Raw genomic sequence first — 21,583 nt, 5'->3', positions numbered from 1 at the left:
GAAACCTCAATAAAGGGCGACTTCAGCACTTTTTTTACATCCGGACCACACTAGAACTGGTCCAGCTCCAAAACTACAACACCTCACTGGTATTTGATAAAAAGGTAAAATCTATGCTAAAATCTTGTGTTCTGAATGTGTTTGTGCAGCGTAATCAACATTCATTTAACTAATTCATGTCATTTCAGTGAGTCATCATTGTTGTGCCCTGAGTCCTCTGTTGCTTAAGATGACATTGCACCCCATGAATTTACAAACACATGTCATATACACATTCAAGTCACTTGTTTTAAATAAATGCTTCTATTTTAATTAAGTTTTGGTCTTCATTGTAACTGATGTGCAAGGGGATAATGAGTGGTTTACCTCAGTATTTTTTTAAAGTCTGGCTACGACCCTGACCCTGTTTGAAGGGTTACTTTTAAGATGTGATGATTTCACACATTATTTTCTGAGCACAGCTCCACATACACTGCAGTCTCTGCTCTTCCTCTGACAGGAGCAACTAAATACAACTTTGAGGTAGCTTCGAACAAATTTCCTTGCTGTTTTGCACCTGTTGGTAGCAGGTCCTACACACCAGTCAACCATCATTCGCTCCAGTCTCCACAGGGCTTCTCAAAATATTCTCCATTGAATTTCAGCTTTGAGTCGTTTCCATTTGAAGCAAAGATTCTAATTTGATTGAACCACTCATCTTTTTGACTCTCTTGGCTTTTTTAGCATAACATCACAGTTCAGCTTATGAAAGTTAGTTAGCTTGTTATTTAACTTATAAATAGTTGATATCAAAAAGTCTTCTGAGTGCCACTAAAGGGATCCTGGGTGCCACCAGTGGTACTTGTACCATAGTTTAAAATGATCATTCCAAATTAAAAATCTCCAGGCTGAAAACCTTTGATAATCGTATACTGATTTAATATTATTTGTGATACTTTATTAGTTTTTGACTGTTAAGATTGAACCATTTGTTTTGTTGTTTTCTTTCTTCTCCCTCTGGGTTCGGTTGTTTCCTTCTGTCCTTCATCTCCAGTGGTGTTGGTCGTAACTGGGGCTGGGCGTCTGCAGGCAGCAGCATCTTGGCTGAGTTTGGGACTCTCCACATGGAGTTTGTTCACCTCACCTACCTAACAGGAAACCCTGTATACTACCAGAAGGTAGCCCTGTGAAGCACTTCGTATTTGTGTATCTTTACTCTAAATATCTGTTCAACATACAGGCATATATTACAAATGTTCTGCTTCCTTTCTTTACTGCTGTCATTTTAGTGTCAATAAACCCAGACTGATTTTGATTTAATCTCCTGTGACTGGGGGTTTGTTTCAGGTCATGCACATCCGGAAGCTGCTTGCCAAAATGGACCGACCCAACGGGCTCTACCCAAACTACCTGAATCCTCGCACAGGCCGCTGGGGCCAGCGTAAGTACATGATTGTAAACTTGAAGAGCTTTAATTCAACCTTTTAAATTAGCAGACGCTATAGTATGAAATGTCCACTTTGTGACATTTACAGGATTTTTATTGATTTTAATGCAGTTTTATAAGTCAGATAATGGACAGAAACAGGTACACCAGGAATTAAAATGTTTAAATGCTGAGATTGATCCTGGTATCAGGGATGCTCTACCAGTTGGTTGGAAAAGTATCAAGATGTTCTTGTGAGCCTTAAATGATCATTCACTCAGACGTGTGATGAAGATGAGGAGAGAGATTAACACCATGTAAAGAGAAGATGACTGGAAGTACAATGGACCTCTATTAATGAGAACAAATTGAATTAAGCTGAGGAAGATTGGAAATGGGGGAAGTGGTGTTCCTGCTGTATTGATGACATCTGGCAGTTTGCCCAGAGAAATTACCAGCTCTGAGTGTAGTTACTCAGGCAGTCTACGAAACCCGTCATTTCTACTGTTTGTAACCATACACCAAATGCATTTGATAATTAATTAACTCTAAATAAATGTAGCATTACTCTTGTAACAAAAAACAATGGTAAGCATAAACAATATTGTTAGAAGTTAGCCTTTGCTCACTTTGTTTGTCACTCTTAAGGTTTTCAAGCTAATTGAAGCCCTGAAATCACATAGAAGAACTTCAAAATAGCATACTTTGTTTAAGGGGATTTATTTACAAATTGACATTATTTACTGATCTATGGATGAGTTGTGGATGAATAACTCCATTGCCTTTATGGCAAAAAGGTGATTAGATTAATGGATCATCAAAATAAAGTTCAGATACAGAAATATGACATAAGTCATAAAATGGGATGAGAGAAAATACAAGCTAATATTTAAATGAGGCAAAGCAAAATATACTGCTGAGTCTAATTGTTACCAAGCCCAGAATAAGTAATAAATCTTGTTGTTATAGATAAGGAGATGTTTTTCACTGTTTAATGCAATCCATGGTCTTGGGTGCAAGTTAAGTTTAAAGTTGTCCTTGGCCCGTCCTGGGTGGAAGTCCAAGGATGGGTGAGGAACCTTGACAGTAGCCTAATGTGGACTTCCTGGGAATCACAGCTGCTCAGGAGAGATTAGGTCAGTCTTTGGTCCTGTGTCCTTGGCTATGGTTAATGTGTCTAAAATGTCCCTTAGACCAGTGGTTCCCAAAGCTTTTCAGCTTCAGGCCCACAAAATAACAGGGTAACAACAAAGCAAAGCATTTAATGTAAAAAAAAAAAACAACAACAAAAAAAACAGAGCTAACTACTACAACTAATTTGCTTTTTTAGTAAAGCTTCAATTATCAAATGTAAAAAAGTAATAAGTCAGCTTTATTCTCTCAAATAATTTCCATGTAAAGGTGCTTGGTTATCTTGGCTTCTCTAGTGTGAAAAAGCATGCTTTTCTTTTCAGTTTTACATCATTATAATTTAAACATCTGTTAACCCTTTCAGTCCGACAGTTTGCTTCTTGGCTGTCAGGAGGACTTTATGATTTTAGGAATACATGTAAATGTAATATTATTGTAGAGTATTGTGATGACAATATTAAATATGGGGAGAGATTTTTGAATATTTAAATAGTTGTTAAAATCGAGAAAATTGAATAATTAATGCAACTAATTAATGTAACTTTAATAAGCAGATGTCTGTTCTCCAGTGGTACCTGGTTGTAACGCCTGCTAAGACGATCATTTTTCTTTTCTGTCAGTACAACAACTGTGCCATTTTGACCATTATCAACTTTCAGCATTCAGGGCACTGGGAGCTCCGTTCAGTTGCCAGATATATTATTGGCATGCAGTGTTGTGTCTGTGATTTATTGCAATCTTGTTCAAAATTCATATTGCAATGATAATTTTAAAAAATATTGTGCAGCCCTCAATGTCAGCTGCTTCTTTCTCAGCCTTGTTGTGCACACAGCTGTTTTGTTAAGTGGGTTCACTCGTGACTTGCTCTTGGAAAACCAAGTCTGATTAAGTTGATGCAAAGGATTTAAAAATGCAGTCGCCACAGTGACGGAAATTATCACCAACAGCAATCAAACAGAATGACTAAATTGAGGCAACTCATCAGCGAAGCCTCGTAATAATCTGCTCATCAGTGTAGCACCAACAAACAGTCTTATTATAATAGGAACAGTCTAGACCAGAAGTACCCTCCCCCTCCCCATCGCCCATGCAGACATGTGCACACACATATGTTAGAATAGTGGAAAAAAATATTAACTTATTTATAATTTGTTTATTGCAATAAATTCCAGATATAAAATGAAAATGAACAGCCAGTGTTGTAGTTGTAATCTAACAAGCCTCTGCAGAGATAATAGTCAGGATGTCTGTAGCAGATGGTTACAGGTTTCTGTTTTCAGTTGGTGTTCCTACGCAGTTCTAAAAAGTCTGGAAAAGCATGAAATTTAGTTTTAGTATTTTCCAGGTCTGGATAGTATGGGAAAAAAGGAAACAAATATGGAGAAACAGAAGTGTTTCCATGTTTTTAATTCCCCATTACATTTTCTAAAGAATGACTTTACTTTTTAATTGCTCAGACAAGAATTTTTTTCACATTTTTGTATATGGAAAAAAATGATCATAAGGTTTTGACCATCAATATATTTGTTTATATTGAAAACCTTTCAATTTGAAATAAGTCCATGAAAGCAAGCATTTTATTGATGAAACTTTAAGTGACTGAATACAAACTCTTAATTAAACATCTTGGACCTATACATTTTTAAAAAAAGTAGGCAAAAAAATAATAATTTCCCTGACTGAACATAAAACATTTAATAAGCAAAGAAATGCCCAGGTTTGCTTAACCTAACAAATATTTTATGACCCATGTTTGTGGCCCTTGTAGCTCCTGTTCATTTGTCAGTTTGCACCATTAATCCAGACGTGTAATAATACATTGGTGTGATATTATTTTTGTACAAGTGCTGAACTATTTGACAGCCTCTGTGTCATTAAAGCTTTGCAACCTCCAGAGCTCTTCAGCAGCCTCCCTAAAAGCTGCAGCACGCCAAGTTGGAAACTGCAGGTCTGAACAACCCACCGGTTACATGTTTAGTTCAGAAACCATTACTGCGACAGGAAAGGTTCTCCTTCTTGATTGGTGCCTCTCCTGAGCCAATAGAAGCATCTTTTTGTCTGTGGTCTGGAGTAGCCAAAAGGGGTCTGCTGTGTAAGTTTTTTCTTTTTCAATGTGTTTTTCTCTAAGTTAGACTAAAGCCTAATTATGTTTTTAAGCAAATATGTCCAAATATACCAATCTGCAGGCATCTGGGTTTTTGTTGTTCTTTAAGGGAAAAATAAGGCAGAAATTAAAGTTTTTTTACTCATTAGTTCAATAAACTTCACTGTCTAAATATAATTGGGATGAGTTACAAAAGTTTAGGAGATAAATTCAGAGTTTCTTATTGTAATAATGCAAAGAGAAAATTTCTTATTTTTCTAAATTTTTTTGTGTTTTGGTTTCATAGGGGAGCACTAATCACTGAGTTTTTGAGCTTTTCTGCAGAGTGTTTTGAACTTGAGACGGCATTTAACAGAGACTCGAGCTGGATGATTGATATTTAGACTGATTATCTCAACATTCCCCCAGAATATTAAAACATTGTGGATAATAAAATTTTATTTTCTGTTAGAGTGCTTTCTCAGAATAGACTTGTATTTTAATGGAGTGCTGTTGATCAGATATCTGTCAGGGGTTTGATTCTCAGTTCAGAGAGCGGAAATGAAAAGATGAAATCTGTTCAAAATTGAATATAGTTTATTTGTATGTGTGCATGGGGAGTAAGTTAGCCTGGTAGGCGTGTGCCATATTAAATCTAATCAGTTCCACAACACCCCTGAGTAAATGGGGGAAATGGTAAATAGATTTTCAATGGCCTGAGGGGTCCAGACAGATTAAACCTCTGTTTTATTTGTTTTTACTTTTCAACAAAACAAATGGAGAGCATTCATGGCTTTTTATAAATGGTGGGGCTCATTAGTAGATGGATTGGTGGGCTTGGCAGTCAGACTGATGCGTTTGTGAGTGCAGAGGGAGAAATAAATGGACAGAATATGGAGGGAAGGCATATTGATGGATGGATGAATGAGCATATAAATGGATGGGGAGTTAGCTGGAGAGCTGTGTGGCAAGACAGGTGCTGACAGATGCTTTGTGTTTGTGTGTCAGGAGTGTAAACTAGTGTTTATATGTGTGTTTCCATGCACATGGAACACAAACATGTCTATCAATGTGGTGTTTGTTTATAGACGTGTGACTAAATCAGGATGATTGATTAAAGAGCTAAAAGGAGGTATAAAGGTGCTTATAAAGCATCAAAACCTCCATTAGTGATTACCCCATGCTTATCACCATCACCAAGGGCAAATAGGCAGTGTTGGTTTTTTTTGCCAGTGGGTTTGTCTTAGTTTGTCTGTTGTGTTAATAAAATATCTTATGAACCCACACCTAATCAACCTTAGTAAAAAAAAAAAAGCCATAACGCACACAGTTTTACAGATAGTCCCAACTTATACTCAGAGCAAAATCTGATCACATGAGATCTCTTTTAAAACATTATCATTAACTGTTAAGAGTCAGACAAATTCTCATGAAGCACTAAACAAATTTTAATGAAACTCTTGGGAAGTAATTGTTGGACATGTATCTACAACTGATTAACTTTTGGTGTTACACTAATTTAAATTGCCCTCCACAGCTAATCAACATCAATAAACACAAAAATTAGCATTTTTACAGACATTTAACCCAGAATTTGGTGTGGTAGTAGCTGAAAGTTATCACTCGCTCATACTCCAAGCATTACACATTGTGTTACATCTTTGCTTAAAGCTTCAGCATTAACTGTTAGAGTCAGTGTTTTTAATAACTGGTGGGCTGTCAGTGATTAGTTGCCTAAAAATATCTACTTAAAATCATCAGGTATTGTGACTGGACTGAAAATGAGTAAAAAGCAACCAATATCTAAGAGCACTATAAAAATGTGTTGAAAACTTTGGAAAAACTGATGAAAAAGGGATAACCAAATAAAGGAGATTTGAATTAAGACTTCAGTACTGCAGATTTCTCAATAATATTCATTAGACATGTAATGAAAACATAATATTTATTCATTTAAGAAACAATAAATCCCAATCTTAAAACAGGCATTCTATAGGAGGACCTTGTACAGTGTGAGCACCCATACACAAACAATAGATCATTTCTTTTGGTAAACACATTTTAGGTCAATAATACACACGTCAAGGAAGTAACAATGCTTACAGTGTTATTGTGCTATTATGATAATCCTCCCTTCCCAGACTCAGAAAAGCATAAAAATACAGCACGTTCATAGTCTGTTTTCAGATAAATCCGCAGCATGCAAAACACACTGTGGGAATGTGGTTATCTGCATATTCCTGAACACCTGTCAGAGAACCAGAGTCTGTCACACTACACTGATTTAAATTCATTACAGGATCATTTAGACTGTGTTTTTCAGACCCACAAATACACAAAACACCAGCCAGAGTCTGCTTACTGCTGGAAGGTTATCGGCTTTAAAAATATATATATGTTAATCAGTCATTAATTTATAATACAATTATTCTTTATTTAAAGGTTCTCTCATCATCTTAAGAAGTTTATTAGATCGGAAATTGATGGTTAAGGTCACAGTATAAGGAAAAGAGCAAAAAATGTGACTGTGTGTGTCTGTGGGTAAAACATGAGCATTGTGTGAGGGGTTTAAAGGGTGAGAGCATGCACTGAGGGGTTATAGCAGAGTGTATCAAACTGTTGGTGTATATGCAGGGTATAGATGTGTAGACAGACTGATGAGGAGTGGGTCCAGGCTCCTCTGTCCTAATGAGATCCTTCAGTGACTGACAGCCTTATTACCCCTCTGACTAAAACACAGTGCTGCCTAACTGCACACAGATCTACCTGCAGACACCCTTCTCTGTTCACATTGTCCTGTCAAACAGTTTCTCCTTTATCCACGTCCTTAATTCTGACTTTACCAGAAAGTTCAGGAACAAACACACTGAAATGTACTTAAAGTTTTTACCTTGTTTCCTTTCGTCACCAGGAGACATGGCTTTGTTTTATTAATCAATATGATACTGTTGCTGCATGTTTGCAGCTAAGAGTTTTTTTGTTTTAGGTAGAGGTAAAACATGGGTAAACTCATTTTTACAAGGGGCCAAAAGTAAAAGTTTTGTTCAGGTCAAAGAACAACCTTACTCAATAATTTTTTGAAAGAGGAGGAAGTAAATTTGTCATAAGTTCAGAACAGAAATATGAATTTAGCTTCTTTTTAATATATTTTTAAAAGTCATTACTATCACAGTTTACTGATTACATTTAATGTAAAAGACATTATTAATAATCATTTCTCATTTCTTATTCAGAACGAGCGGTTTTAGGGCTACGTCACTATTATGCAAATAAGCTGTTGTTGGCCATGTCACCCAACTCGGTGTCCCAACTCAAAACATAAAAACTCACTGAAGGATTAAACACTGCGGATCTGACGCACATTTATATCGTTATTCATTAAAACTCTGAGGATTCTGACTTTGGAACAGGGGCAATTAGCGGTTCCGAACTGACACTTGTCAAGTCAAACAGCGGCAATCAGCGGTCCAAAACCCGACTGGTAGCAGGTCGGGACACCGGCAGTATATGTTATATTTCAGCTGACAACAGAACAGTAAAACCAGCCGAACAAACGTGATAGTCTTCTCGTAACGAAGTGGGTGGAGCTCCACTTATATTTCTAGGTGAGGGGCTGGATTTGGCTTGGGGTTGCTAGGTAACAGGGATTGTGACGCAGTAATCCCAAGCTTTTTGAAACCGGTCGTTTTGCAGACAACATTTACTTATTGTCAAAAAACGACTGGGTGGGGTGTTTTTGCACTTGGACTGTTTCTAGAAGCAGTAGGTACTCAAATGGAAGTACAAAAACATGCAAAAAGTAAATTTTGCATAATAGGTCCCCTTTAATATTTCTAAAGAAAATATTTTGCCACAGGTCGTCAAACTCACTAAATATACCCTCAGTGAGAATTCAAACTTAGCTATAAATGTTCTTTGTTAAAGGAATACTTTGGCCATTGTCTAGTTAGCTAAAAGATTCCTCTAAAATTATTGGAGAAAATGCAAAAGTATAAATTAATTCTGTACCTCTGATAGAAGCCAAAGACACATACCTGAAATCTTGTCTCAGCTGTACGTTCATCAGTGTTTGATATTAGGGTCCGAATGATGGAAGACCTGATGAGTTTTACATCAGACTGAAACTCCTCTGTGATGTTTGGAATAGTTTCATCGTAATGAAAAGTTGCTCACACATGGGTATGTTTGTATGTATGTACAGTATATATTAGGACAAACACAGGGATGGTTTGAGCAGCTTGTGCAGAGAGCTGTGAACTGTGTGTTGGCAAACCGCAGCTCACACAGTTATATTTTGTTTCAATGTTTGAGAAGTTCCAACTCAATTTCCTCATCTTTAAAGTCAGCAAATCACTTTGTGATTCAGTACAATGTTCTGTTTTTAAACAAAATGAGCAGCAACAGAAACTCCACCTGTTTTCAGTAAATGGCTGTGCTTGCAGGGCTGTTCCAGTGCATTCTGGAAATTGTAGTTACAATGGTTCCCATATTGTATGTTGTACAATTTTTGTACAGTGTATTGTGTATATATGATCTTCCATGCCAGATAAAATTGTAAGAAGAACCGGAGGTGTCTCATGGTCCTTGAGATGAACCTGTCTGATTTAGACCAATTAATCAGTTAGTCAGTAATTAAATAATGTCCACCAACCACACCTGAGTGACCTAGACTGATTTGTAGTCATAAAATTAAGCACCCATATGAAAATTTCACAAATCTTTCTCTCATTACTGAGCACATTTCAAAACAATTATACAAAATCTTTGACAAATAACAAAGGTATAAATTCTCAAACAAGCAATTAAAACAATCCTAAATCAAGCAGTTTTAGGTTGTTTAAAATGCTACATGGTAAAAGAACGTGATTTAAAGGTAGACACCAACCAAATGAACACTGGCTCTGTGAAGTCAGAAATGGAGAAACTTTTCATCTACGAAAAGGTGATGATTTCTCATTTGAGATAACACTTAAAAATAAGAGCCAGAGGTAAAGGAGTCAAATTTTTTTTCCTGCGATTGGGAAATATTACCACTTATCCTCTAACTAACCTTCATTGTTTTGATCAGTAATTTTCCTCTTAAATGGAAAATGGAAAAAGGATTTTTGTGGTTGGTTAGTAGGATTGTAGAATAATAATTATTTCAGGATATCAAATAAATGTTTGCATTATTATGCAGATTGTAGCCAAATTTAAAAAGGGGGGGCTTTGCAAAGAGTTTTTGGTTTAAATTGTCCTTAAAGTGGACAAAAGAGCAGTCATAATTTGCTCAATTTACCCTCTTGGGGGTTTTATTTACTAGGTGTGGCTGCACACTATCAGGCTCTGAGTGTCCCATTTTCTCTCTATGTTGTGTCCTGCAAATGAGGGCAACCATGAAAGCTGTGTAAACCAAATCAATGAGGATTACTGGGAACTCTGAAATGTGATCACATTGGATGGAGAGTAAACAGAACAGGGAAAAGTGAGGAAGCACGCTGCCAACATTTTGTGAATGTAGAGGGAGAAAAAAATGGCTTCGATAAACGTGCTTCGCTGACGACTTTAAGCAAAAGCTAAAAAATTATTCCATTTGATTATTTTCTATTATCTCTAGGTGTTCATTCTTTGTTCTCTCCACTAGTTCAACTTGTTTTTTTTTCCTGTTCCTGCAGATCACACCTCACTTGGAGGATTAGGGGACAGTTTTTATGAGTACCTGCTGAAGGCGTGGCTCATGTCTGACAAGACGGACTCAGAAGCTCGCAAGACCTATGATGATGCCATTGAGGTACAGCGCACCAATGTTTTGGGGGGTTCCTTTGGATTAGTTATCTTTGAAATAAATCCAGTCTACAAGCATGAGATCAGATCTGTACTTATACACCTACAGATACTGTAACTACAAATCTGCCCACATTATACCGATAATGTTTTTGCCTGTGTGTATGCTTGTGCGTGTGCTTTTCCTAGCAGCCCATTTCACGAACCACTGGATTTTAATTAAACTTTCAGAAAGTAATCATTGAATGTCCATCTACAACTGATTAACTTTTGGAGTCAACCCAATTCAAGATGGCTGTCACCATTCATCGACCTTAGCAAACACAAAAATGGCTATAACTCATAGCTCATAGGTCATAGCTGAGCCTTATCACCCACTCATATGTATAGTGCTAACCAATCACAGCTGATCTTTGTTTAAAACTTTGCCAATAACTATTGGAGTCAACTTTTTATTGTTAGCAAAACGTCTTAAGAACCATTGAACAGAATTTATTTTAACTTTAAGAAATAATCATTAAATGTTTGTCTACAACCGATTAAGTCTACCCAAATCAAAATGGCTGCCAAACACAACAAACCTTAGAAAATACCTACTGTATTTATTGTCATTGGAATCAAAATCAATGGAACATTAACACTGTTACCCCACTCTGTCCTACAAATAAATTATATGCACTTTTTCCCCAGTTTAACTTATTCTCTAAGACTATTTTCATTGATTTCATTGATTACCTGAGTACAGATGTCCAACTAAAGACCCATATTTATCATTCTTCTCGTAACTTCTGCCCTCATCATTTTCTACTTTACAACTTTTCTGAAGCTTCGAAACTTTTCAGAAAAATGTACAAATCTGTTACTTTCTCAGTTCTTGTTTTCTTTGTGACGCCCGCTCTCCTTTTCCCTCTAGGCCATCGAGCGCCACCTCATACGAAAATCAAACGGTGGTTTGACTTTCATCGGTGAGTGGAAAAATGGCCATCTGGAAAGGAAGATGGGCCACCTGGCCTGCTTTGCCGGTGGCATGTTTGCTCTGGGTGCCGACGGCTCGCCGGACGACAAGGCCGGACACTATCTGCAGCTCGGAGCAGAGATTGCTCACACCTGCCACGAGTCCTACGACAGGACGGGTAAGAGGGGCTGGTGGCGGGGGGGGAGGGCACAAATAATGGGACACACAAGGGCTGATACAGGGTCAGATCTGATGCTGGACACCTCCACTGTACTGTGGCACCTTTACACCTTGTTGTGTTGCCGGGCAGAGGAAGTAACCAACAAAGTAAAAAAAAAAGATGCTTTGCTCAGTCTAGTGGGGTGTAAACAACCAAATAATAAAATAGTTACTTTATTTCAGCCGTATTTAGATTTTTATGTTCTTGTATTAAATTTGTATTGATTGTATTATTTTAACGTCCAGGAAAAATATTTAATTTTTCACTGTCATCGTACTTTATGGTATTGTAATCTTTATGGTAGACATCCTGCATTATTAGTGGGGAACTCAAATAATATTTATGCATCCTAAACAAAACCATATATCTGCTGTTGGGACTGAAATGTCACGATTGTTTTTTTTATTTCCTTAGAAATCTCATTATGTTGGTGCATGCCGTTTTATTTTAAGTGATGTTCTCTAAAATCAGGAAGACTAAAACGGCAGACACCAAATGAGATTATAAAATCAGGGGAGTGATAGTAGAACTGAAGCTTACCGAGGCCTCTTACTGAGTGGTTTGTTTAGAAAAAGAAATGTGAGCTTTTTTTTTAAGTGGGTCAGAACGTGAAGAAATGAAGCAAATATTGTAAAAAGTTGAGTTTCATGATGTACGTCTAATGTTCATGATGAGTTTGTGTGTAATGCATATACAGTATAGAGGGTTGAACTTTGGGAAAGTTAAAACATACAGCATAAGCGTGGTGTGTACCATGTTGCTGTATTGTGTGTAACAGTCTCATGTTGGCTGGTATGGCGTTTTGTTGCTGCAGTGTGTCTGTGGCATTCCCAGGTGGGTATAAAAGGAAGGCCCACTCAGTATTCATTGTAATTGTTCCATACAAAACACCACAGCAGACAAAAACATGCATGTTAAAAAATGTTTTTAAAAATCTACATCTAAAAAGAGCAGAGGTAAGTCCATCACATCAGCCACAGAGTATACAATCTGCAATCAGCACCAAAAATGCCATGTAGTCATTTTTTCTACTGTTACAACACCCCTTCTGCCCCAGCAACACAATAAAGACAGCAGCAACCACATGACATTTGTGAACATACACATACATTGTATTTATTTGGTACATCTGCCAAGCACACAAAGGGATATGGCACGGATACACAGCTCTAATGAAACAAATAGAAAAGACAAGAAATGGCAATGTCTGTTACGCATAAAAGCACCACAGTGTTGGCATAGCCTATCATGAGGTTGTCACTGCTACGTATAATGACGTACGTGTCATGTTTCAAAGTTGGTACGTTTATCCTGCAGTACAAGACCAATGAATCTTGTGGCAACCTGGCGTTGCTAGGGATCACACTTTTTATGCTGGAGTACCAGATATGTAAGGAGGGGATCTTTTTATGTTATTTTCTTACAAAAGTGTCTTTTCATATGTCCTAAAAATCCAAGGCAGATACACAAAAGTCTGATAGGAGTGTGAAAATAAGAAACCAAATCCTTATGTGGCTGTGGCTTTCTTAACTTGAACAAATTGTCGTTTTTCAGCATAACCTGAAACCATCAGCTAAGCCAGGGGTGGGCAACCCTGGTCCTGGAGAGCCACTATCCTGCATGTGTTACTTGTTTCTCTGCTCCAACACACCTGATTCAGTGGTTAAATTACCTCTTCATGTTCTGCAGAAGCCTGTTAATCATCGATTGATTCAAATCAGGTGTGTTGGAGCAGAGAAACAAGTAAAACACGCAGGATAGTGGCCCTCGAGGACCAGGGTTGCCCACCCCTGAGCTAGACTGTTAAAAAAGACAGTTGGGTTTTTCAAACCCAGGGGAAAGATTAACCTCAACTGGATTGATATTTTCAGGCCAGAAATCTAACAAATCAAAATAACCTATAAATTTACTCCCAAGAAGACTGGTCAATTATCCAGATGTTCTGCCTTCAAAATGATCAGACAATTCAAAGAACTCCTGACATGATCATAAGTGTGTGAAGTCCAGTTATGTGTGTTGAAATGCCCCGTGACAGCATGTTGATTATGATGATGATGATGATAATGACAAGTTTCTTGTCAGATTTTGAACTCCAGAGCAAAGATTTTATCATCTCTTCAGCGGGGACTGACGGGGATCGATATTTGTCAGCAAAGAAACTCCAGTCTGTGTTTCTGCTTCATGACTGTATGTGTGAGTGTGAGGTCAGTAAATGTGAGGTTGCTCTGAGACAGAGGAGGCGTTGCCACAGCAACAGCTAAAGATGAAGGGAGGGAGGTAAGATCGTAAGAACAAAGAGGAAATTTTTACACCATTGGTCAGGCTGTCTGAAGTTGACCTGCAGTTGGTTAATGAGGGGTCGTTCTTCATAACTCTTCAGTGTGTGTGTGTGTGTGTGTGTGTCACTGTGTTAGTAACACTATTGCTGCCTTGTCAGCTCCTCAGCTGTTTCCATACTTAAACTCTTATTACTCATCAGACTTAATTGGCAGAAAACATCGGTTGTAAAAAGATAAAAAGGTAGTAAAATCAATGCGGTCGGATGCGTTTTACTACTTTCCCATTTACTCAAATGTTCATTTCAGCACTGACTCGTTATCACCGCCAACTGAACCATTAAAACAAACAAGGAGCAAAGATAATGTTTATCTTCTTTCTATTCCTTTCAGCTCCCAATAATTCTTTTTTTTTTAATCTTTCTCTCTTTCATTATCTTTTCACTTTATTTCCTCCCCCAATCTATCTCGTTTTTTTCCTTCACCTCTTTCCCTGTTTTAATTATGAATTTTCTTTTTTATCTTTGTTTTTAAATCTTCTTTTTTTGTTGTTGGTTCTGCTTCCTTACTCTTTTTTGTTTCTATTTTATTCACCTTCCCACACACTCATTCCTCGTCCTTCTGCCCCTTTTTTTTTTTTTTTCTAACTCCAGTGCTGAAGCTCGGCCCAGAGGCCTTTAAGTTTGACAGCGGTCTGGAGGCGGTGGCTGTTCGGCAGAATGAGAAGTACTACATCCTGCGGCCAGAGGTCATCGAGACTTACTGGTACATGTGGAGGTTCACCCACGATCCCAAATACAGGCAGTGGGGCTGGGAGGCAGCACAGGTAAAAATAATTTTTATACACCTGTCAAATTGCATTGTAACCAGTTTGGAACAGTTCAGTGCAATTTTCCTTTTAACTAATATTTCATAATATAGCACAAATATTTATAAAGAAAACTGATTCAAGCAGATTTAATCATTTTTCTGAATATGGCTGCAAATGGACACCAAGAGGTTTAATTGTATTGTTTATTAATTTCCCCATTCTAAATGTGTTTTGGGTAGCAGGGGGTGCTTTAATGGAGAACAGCTGTTAAAATAAAACACACAGATGAAATGTAAAGAAATCACCTTTTTTTAAGGTCTTATTTTTGAAAATGAACCTACAAACAGCATCACAGAGAAGAATGAAGAACTGCACCAAAAAGAGTGCATTAATGTAGGATTTTATCTGTGATTTCTGTTAATACAAAGTGATGGACGCATTAGCTCCATTAGTTATGTAATCGAAGCACTTTCAGGTAGAAATTAACCGATCGATTCTATGACCAGTATTTTCTCCTGTTACTACAGTCTATTTTTTTATATAATATTAATAACTTTTAACTTAGTTCTTTATCATTAATCCATAGACAATTGTTGACCTTAAACGCCCAACTGTAGAAAAATGTCCTCACGTCTTTTTACCAAAGACCAGTACCTTAAAAAAATTAAAAAGAAAATTTCATCTCAAAGGGAAATGAGACTAAAACAAAAAATAATGTGGTAGGATATTTTAGATTTTGTCTCATAAATATTGTGTGAACATTCATTACCATCAGGATATTATTATTATTGTTGTTGTTGTTATTATTATTATTATTATTATTATTATTATTATTATTATTATTATCATCACAATGCTTATAAAATGTGTTGAAATTATGCCAAAGGTTGTTGCACAAAGAGTGAAGCCAGTAGCACTAAGTGTTCCTGCTGCAAAAATGTATCATCATAAGAATTTCCATAATAATATTGTTTGTTTTAAAGACAAAAAAGTTAAAATCCAAAATACAACCACTCTTCAGGCTTGCTGTTCCTCAGAAGCTGGAAGAATTTACTGCCTGCTGCCTGTGTCTGGGACACTGGATCAGTAAAACAATCAGAAACTTACCAGCAGTTTTCAAATGTGGTTTTAATGGTAAATTAATTTTCAAATGTTAATGCTAATTGTTGAGAATTTTACCGTGGTAACCATTAAAACTGTGTCATTGTTTAATTCTGAATTCCAACTATTGAAAAACTAGCCAATTTGCAGCTACTAAAGAGGCATTTCATCCTGAAAGATTCCCCTCTCTTGGCACAGATTGTCTCTGTAAAAGGTTGTTGTAGTTGGCAGGATTGAACTCGGGTATATCAGGGAAACTGTTGTTTTGCAGAGGGTGCAGTATTATGCTGAGCAGTTTATGTAACAATACTTGTTCTGTATGAGCACTAAAAGCTTCAGAGCCATCATTTGTTTTTTCATTTGTTTTTTCCATATATGCTTACATATGGTTGAAACCAGATGTTTACATACACTGTAAAAAAAGACATAATTATTTATTTTTCACTATTTAACATTAAATCAGACTGGGCATTTCCTGTTTTGTGTCATTTATAATTCGCAAAATTATTTCTATATTCCCAAATAATGAGAAATAATTGATATATATATATATATATATATATACCGGTATGTATATGTATATATATATATATATATATGGTATACACAAGTATAAACAGCGTGGAAATATTCTGCCATCATACCGCTCAGGAAGGAAGGAGATGGGTTCTGTGTTTCTTAGATAAACACGTTATGATACCAGATGTGGGTATTAACCCCAAAACATAGTACCTTGTGAAGATGCTGCTGATGCTGGTCAGAGAGTCATTATCCAGTGAAACGAGTCCTGTACCAACATGAGCTGAAAGGCCACTCAGTGAGGAAGAAGCCATTACTGTGCAAGCAACATAGAAAGACAGATTATAGTTTGCAAATGCACTCAGGGACAAAGACCTTAACTGTGGAGACATGTCCTGTGGGCTAGTGAAGCTAAAATTGAACTGTTTGGTCATAATGACCTTTGTTACATTTGGAGGTAAACAGGGAGAAGCTTGCAGCTTTGAGAACATCATCCCAACTGTGAAACACAGGGGTGGAAGCATTATGGTGTGGGGGTGTTTTGCTGCAGAAGGGACTGGTGCACTTCACAAAATAGGTGGCATCATGAGAAAAGAACATTGTGTGGAAATATTAAAGCAACACTTGAAGACATCAGCCAGAAAGTTAAAGCTTGGGTGTAAATGGATCTTTAAATGGACATTGACCCGAAGCATTCAGTTCTTTTCTGTAATAGCCTCATTTGTAACCCAGCTCAATCTGTAGTCCAAGGCAACACTCCAGTATCTGTAGTTCTTCATCACCTTCACCTACAGTTTGAGGATGAAAATAGTGTTCAGCTTTTTCTGACTTCTTCTAAAATGCACACATATTTTCTTTGTCCTGTTTAAATTTAAGATAAAGATTGTTTTCATATTATAAATTTTCAACTACTTTTCTGTACTTAGCCTCCTGTCTTCTACTGACACATCAGCTATTTCTGCGGACTAGACTACATTTTACTGGAAGTCTGAGACGTATTAACGTTAAAAAAAATAGTGAGATACAGTCTCCTGCAGTTCTCCACACAAACCTCTTTATCTGTACACACACTGAACTGTCTGACAGAAAGTCAATAACCCATAAAGGCATCCACCTGAAAGCACTGGAGAAATCAAAAGGTTGCCTGCTTTAAATAAAAAAAATACTTTATTTTTTATAATGATTTGAAATCCAGTGCAGACCATCCTCCAAAATGGAAAGAAATGGATGTAATCCGAAGGTTGCGAACAAAGTAAATATGTGCTGACTAACTTGAGGAATGCTGAAGGAATGTACAGATTTGAATGGATTCTGAAAATCTACAAGGTGCTTACAAGTATGAGAGCATTCCGTGTGCTTTGTGCACCCTCTGATTCATTAGAAAAACACTTGGAGATAAAATGAATAGCGACAGAAGTGACAGTCTTTGAAAACCTTCTCCCAGGCGATTCTGTATTAATTTTAGGTCCTTTTTGTTTGCTTTTGCTTCTTTATTCAATGTTTTTCTTGTGCCGTTTCTACAATTCTGCTTTTTTTTGCTGCTTTGTTCAAATGAAAAGATTCAAGGGTTTCAAAAGTATGTTGAACTTTTTTTCTCAAGACAGCTGAGGGTCAATGATCAGATAATGATCAGATACCAGTCTTATCACTGGTATCAAATGACTAAAAGAAAAGCAGCAGCAAACTCAAAAGCTGTTTCTTCAGTATTTTAGTGAATTTAATCAACTATCTGTGCTGTGGAGCAGCTTCAAGTTGTATTTGAAGGAGTGAAACCAATGAAAGTATTGTCATGTTTTAAAATTCTGAGTTAGTTTAGTTTTTTTCTGTGTTTAATTCAAAGTAGAACAATAAAACCACAGATTCCTAACATTAATAGGACGTGGATTTAACAGTGGAATTACATGAGCTCATTGTGTCCCTTTTTTCTGCTCTTAGTTTGAATATTCCCAGTCATAGCACCATTTTCCACTGGTCAGGAGTCACAAATACCAGTTGGCATAGTTAAAACCCTTCATAAATACCAATTCTGGTTAAAACAACATTTATAAACTAGACTGGTCCCAATAAGACAGTTTACAGGACATCAATGAAAAACTAATCTTTCTAGATAAATTGTTTACCCCCGATGTGTCCCTCTACAGAAAATAATATACTAGAAGAGGGGCAAAAGTTACACTGGAAAAGACATTTAATTTAAAATTTTTAGATCCAGTTAAAAAGGCTCCCAGTCAGTCTGTGTGTTTACACTTTTGGTCAGCTCGTTACCCATACTTTTATGGCTACAAAAACAAGCAGTCTGCTACAGGTTTCTTTGGATTCACTCATCTCAGCTTGTGTTGAACCCATCGTGGCAGCCACCCAGTAAATGATTTCATCAAAACATTTTTATTATCATATGGATAGTTAGGCCTGGGCATTTGGCTGTAGCCCCAGATGTTCTCTGAATAACCAGATGTGAGGACATTTTCTTCCACTTATTCATGGTTGAGTCGAAAAGAGGCAACAGGTCCTGGAGATAAATCCACACATGCCCTCCCCAGCAACACTCTCTAGCTCCAACTGGGTGACTCCAAGGCATTTCCAGACCCGAACGGATATACTGTACGATCCCTCCAGTATTATAGAGTTCTGGAGCTGCTGGGGTGTCCTCCCAGTGAGATGTGTATGGAAAACGTCCAGAGGGAGCTGTTCAAGAGACATCCTAACCACCTCAGCTGACTTCTTTCAATGAGGAGGAGCAGTGGCTCTTCTCTGAGCTCCTCCTGGATGACAAAGCTCCTCATCCTGTCACTAAGACTGAGCCCAGTCACCCTGCAAAGGAAGCTCATTTCAGCTACATGTATCCAGGACCTCATTCTGGTCCAAGGTCCAAACCTCAGGATCATACGAGGGTTGGAACATAGATTAAATCCTCCTTTCTGCTTAGCTCTTTCTTTTCCACAAATGACTGGAGTCTTGTCCTGCTGACAAAGCCCAGCTCTGTCCATCTCTCAGGCTGTCCCACCATCACTCATGAAGACTTTCCGATCCTTGAACTCCTCCACTTGAGGCAAAGACTCACTCCAAACCCAGAGAGGGAGCATGTCACCTTTTTCTGTTTGGCAATTTGACCAGTACCAGTAAAAAACAGCATAGCACTAAAAACCACTATAGTGGAAAGACACCTTTGTGATACAAAGACTCAACTTATCTGGCTGACCTATTAATCTTGATGCACCTTTTCTTTTCTTACATTGTCTGGTCAAGTTTAGAGCTACACTTAAATATCTGGCTGTAACAGCCTGATATGTGAATGGGGTCTAGAAGTTTGTTCAGGTGGCCATGAACTTGAAAATGTACTTTTGTTTCCATGTGATTGACAGACATACTTTAAGAAGTGTTCATGTTCTACTGATTCCTCCCTTGGTATGAAAGCTTTATGAAAATAAAACTGAAACGAAAGCCCTTTTTGTCTCAACTCCCTCTGAAGAGGATTAAGGAGTTCACCTTCTATATGAGACTTGACATGTCTTTTCTGAATCAGACTGCCGAAGATTTCTATCTTTGTTTTAGCTTTTTCTTTCATACTATTTTCACCTTTTTTCTGCCAATCTTCATCTCACTTTTTTCCTCTTCATTTTTAGCAGCTCTTTGTTTTTCTGAGTGGGAGTAAATCCATAAGAGCACATGTGCCAAGCACATATATTGGCAGGTGTGTTTATTAGCTGAGATTGTACAAAGGATGAGCGACACTAAAGAGAACTGCTGCTGAAGGTTTCATCTTTGCCACCTTTGCATTGTTTAACATTTCCACATAAACACACATTATTGAAAATGACAGATACCTTTACCTTGCGCTGCTTTTATCTAATTTAAGCTTTTTGGTAAAAATAAAAAAATATTGCTAGTTTAATCATTTAAACTAGAAATAATTGCTAGTTTATTTTATTTCTGGTTCATTCATAATTAAGAGGAGTAAGCAGGTATACCTAATACAATAAAATAACAATTTTTGTCAACAGATGTATAGTATGACAGTGAGAGAGAGAGAGAGATTTATTTATATAGCACTTTTCAGCAACCAGGCGATCCAAAACGCTTTACAACAGAAACAAAAACAGAATCCAATACAGCAGGTACATAATGAAACACAAAAAAGAAAAACACATCAATCATGTATAATCTAAATGAAATATAGGATAATCTAAATAATATCATGAAACCAGACATATCTAAACATTAGCTAAGACAGTCAAAATAGTAGCTAAAATAATCTAAATGAAATCATAATTAGATATAGAAATACAGAATTAAAAACATCAATCATGTATAATCTAAATGAAATATAGGATAACCTAAGTAAAATCATGAAACTAAACATGAGCTAAAACAGTCAAAATAGTAGCTAAAATAATCTAAATAAAATCATGATAAAGTTAAAGCTGAACTAAAAACAATTAGGAATCTAACAATCTGACAGCATCTAAAACATGAGCTAAGATAAACTAAACTAAATGTACAGAAAGGCTAAATAAACTAAAACATGATAATGCTAAAACTAACGGTACAGAAGACTTTCTGATAGTACCATAGGCCCGCTAAGCAGCCGACATAATAATTACTGATGACTCGGAAACAGCAAAGTCTGTGTGTAGAGGCAGTGGAAGACAATGTGGTGCATGTTGTATGAGTGTGTGTGTGTACGTGTGTGTTTGGAGATAAGTCCATGAATCACATCACAGAGGCCATTGTCTTTGATAATGATGGAATGTTTATCAGCCAGCCCAGAGCAGATCCACAGATGTCCCTAGGCAGAGGGAGCAGAGCATCTTGTTTACATAAATTCCAAGGAGAAATTGAGATAGTTGACCAAGGTCAGCCTAGGGGAGCCAAATTCACAAACAGTAATTGTTTTGGTTCAGGCAGACTTGTTTTCTGTCTGCCTTGAAAGTCTTACTGATACTTCTCAATGCCGAATCCAAACAGCCAAATTCCAAGACCATCCCGCCTGATTCGAGCGAGCATCTTCCTCCAAGATGTAACCTATATTATTATTCATGAGTTCCAGAAACGCAATTTAGTCTGCGGTCCTGTAAAAGGATTGCATCCAACTTGCGATTCAGCTCCCGTATCTACACAGTTTTATTGTTGACCGCCGAACCCATCAAACGAATTTGACGATAAATCAGGTAACTGCCTAATCCAAACAGCAGAAATCCTGTTATCAAAAACCCAAATATGTAAAGATCTTCCACGTCCAGCAAAGAATGTCTTCTCAGGGCAAGCCGGCTCTCCTTTGGTCAGCCGAGAAAATTTGATCAATTGCGTTGAGAGACCAGC

General features: G+C 37.2%; 1 protein-coding gene across 2 annotated transcripts in view; it reads left to right on the top strand.

The window, feature by feature from the left end:
- The window catches only part of man1a2 (mannosidase, alpha, class 1A, member 2), a 132,038-nt gene that overhangs the window by 98,253 nt on the left and 12,202 nt on the right, over window positions 1-21,583 (top strand). For both annotated transcript variants that reach the window (XM_017436035.3, XM_037976071.1), the window contains exons 8-12: window positions 1,034-1,157; window positions 1,327-1,420; window positions 10,274-10,389; window positions 11,296-11,515; window positions 14,487-14,659. In XM_017436035.3, coding sequence (XP_017291524.1) covers window positions 1,034-1,157; window positions 1,327-1,420; window positions 10,274-10,389; window positions 11,296-11,515; window positions 14,487-14,659 — 727 coding nt within the window. The remainder of the gene's footprint in view (window positions 1-1,033; window positions 1,158-1,326; window positions 1,421-10,273; window positions 10,390-11,295; window positions 11,516-14,486; window positions 14,660-21,583) is intronic.

Source organism: Kryptolebias marmoratus, linkage group LG6 (assembly GCF_001649575.2).
Source record: "Kryptolebias marmoratus isolate JLee-2015 linkage group LG6, ASM164957v2, whole genome shotgun sequence".
Classification (NCBI taxonomy): Eukaryota; Metazoa; Chordata; class Actinopteri; order Cyprinodontiformes; family Rivulidae; genus Kryptolebias; species Kryptolebias marmoratus.
This window is presented reverse-complemented; position numbering and strand designations above follow the sequence as displayed.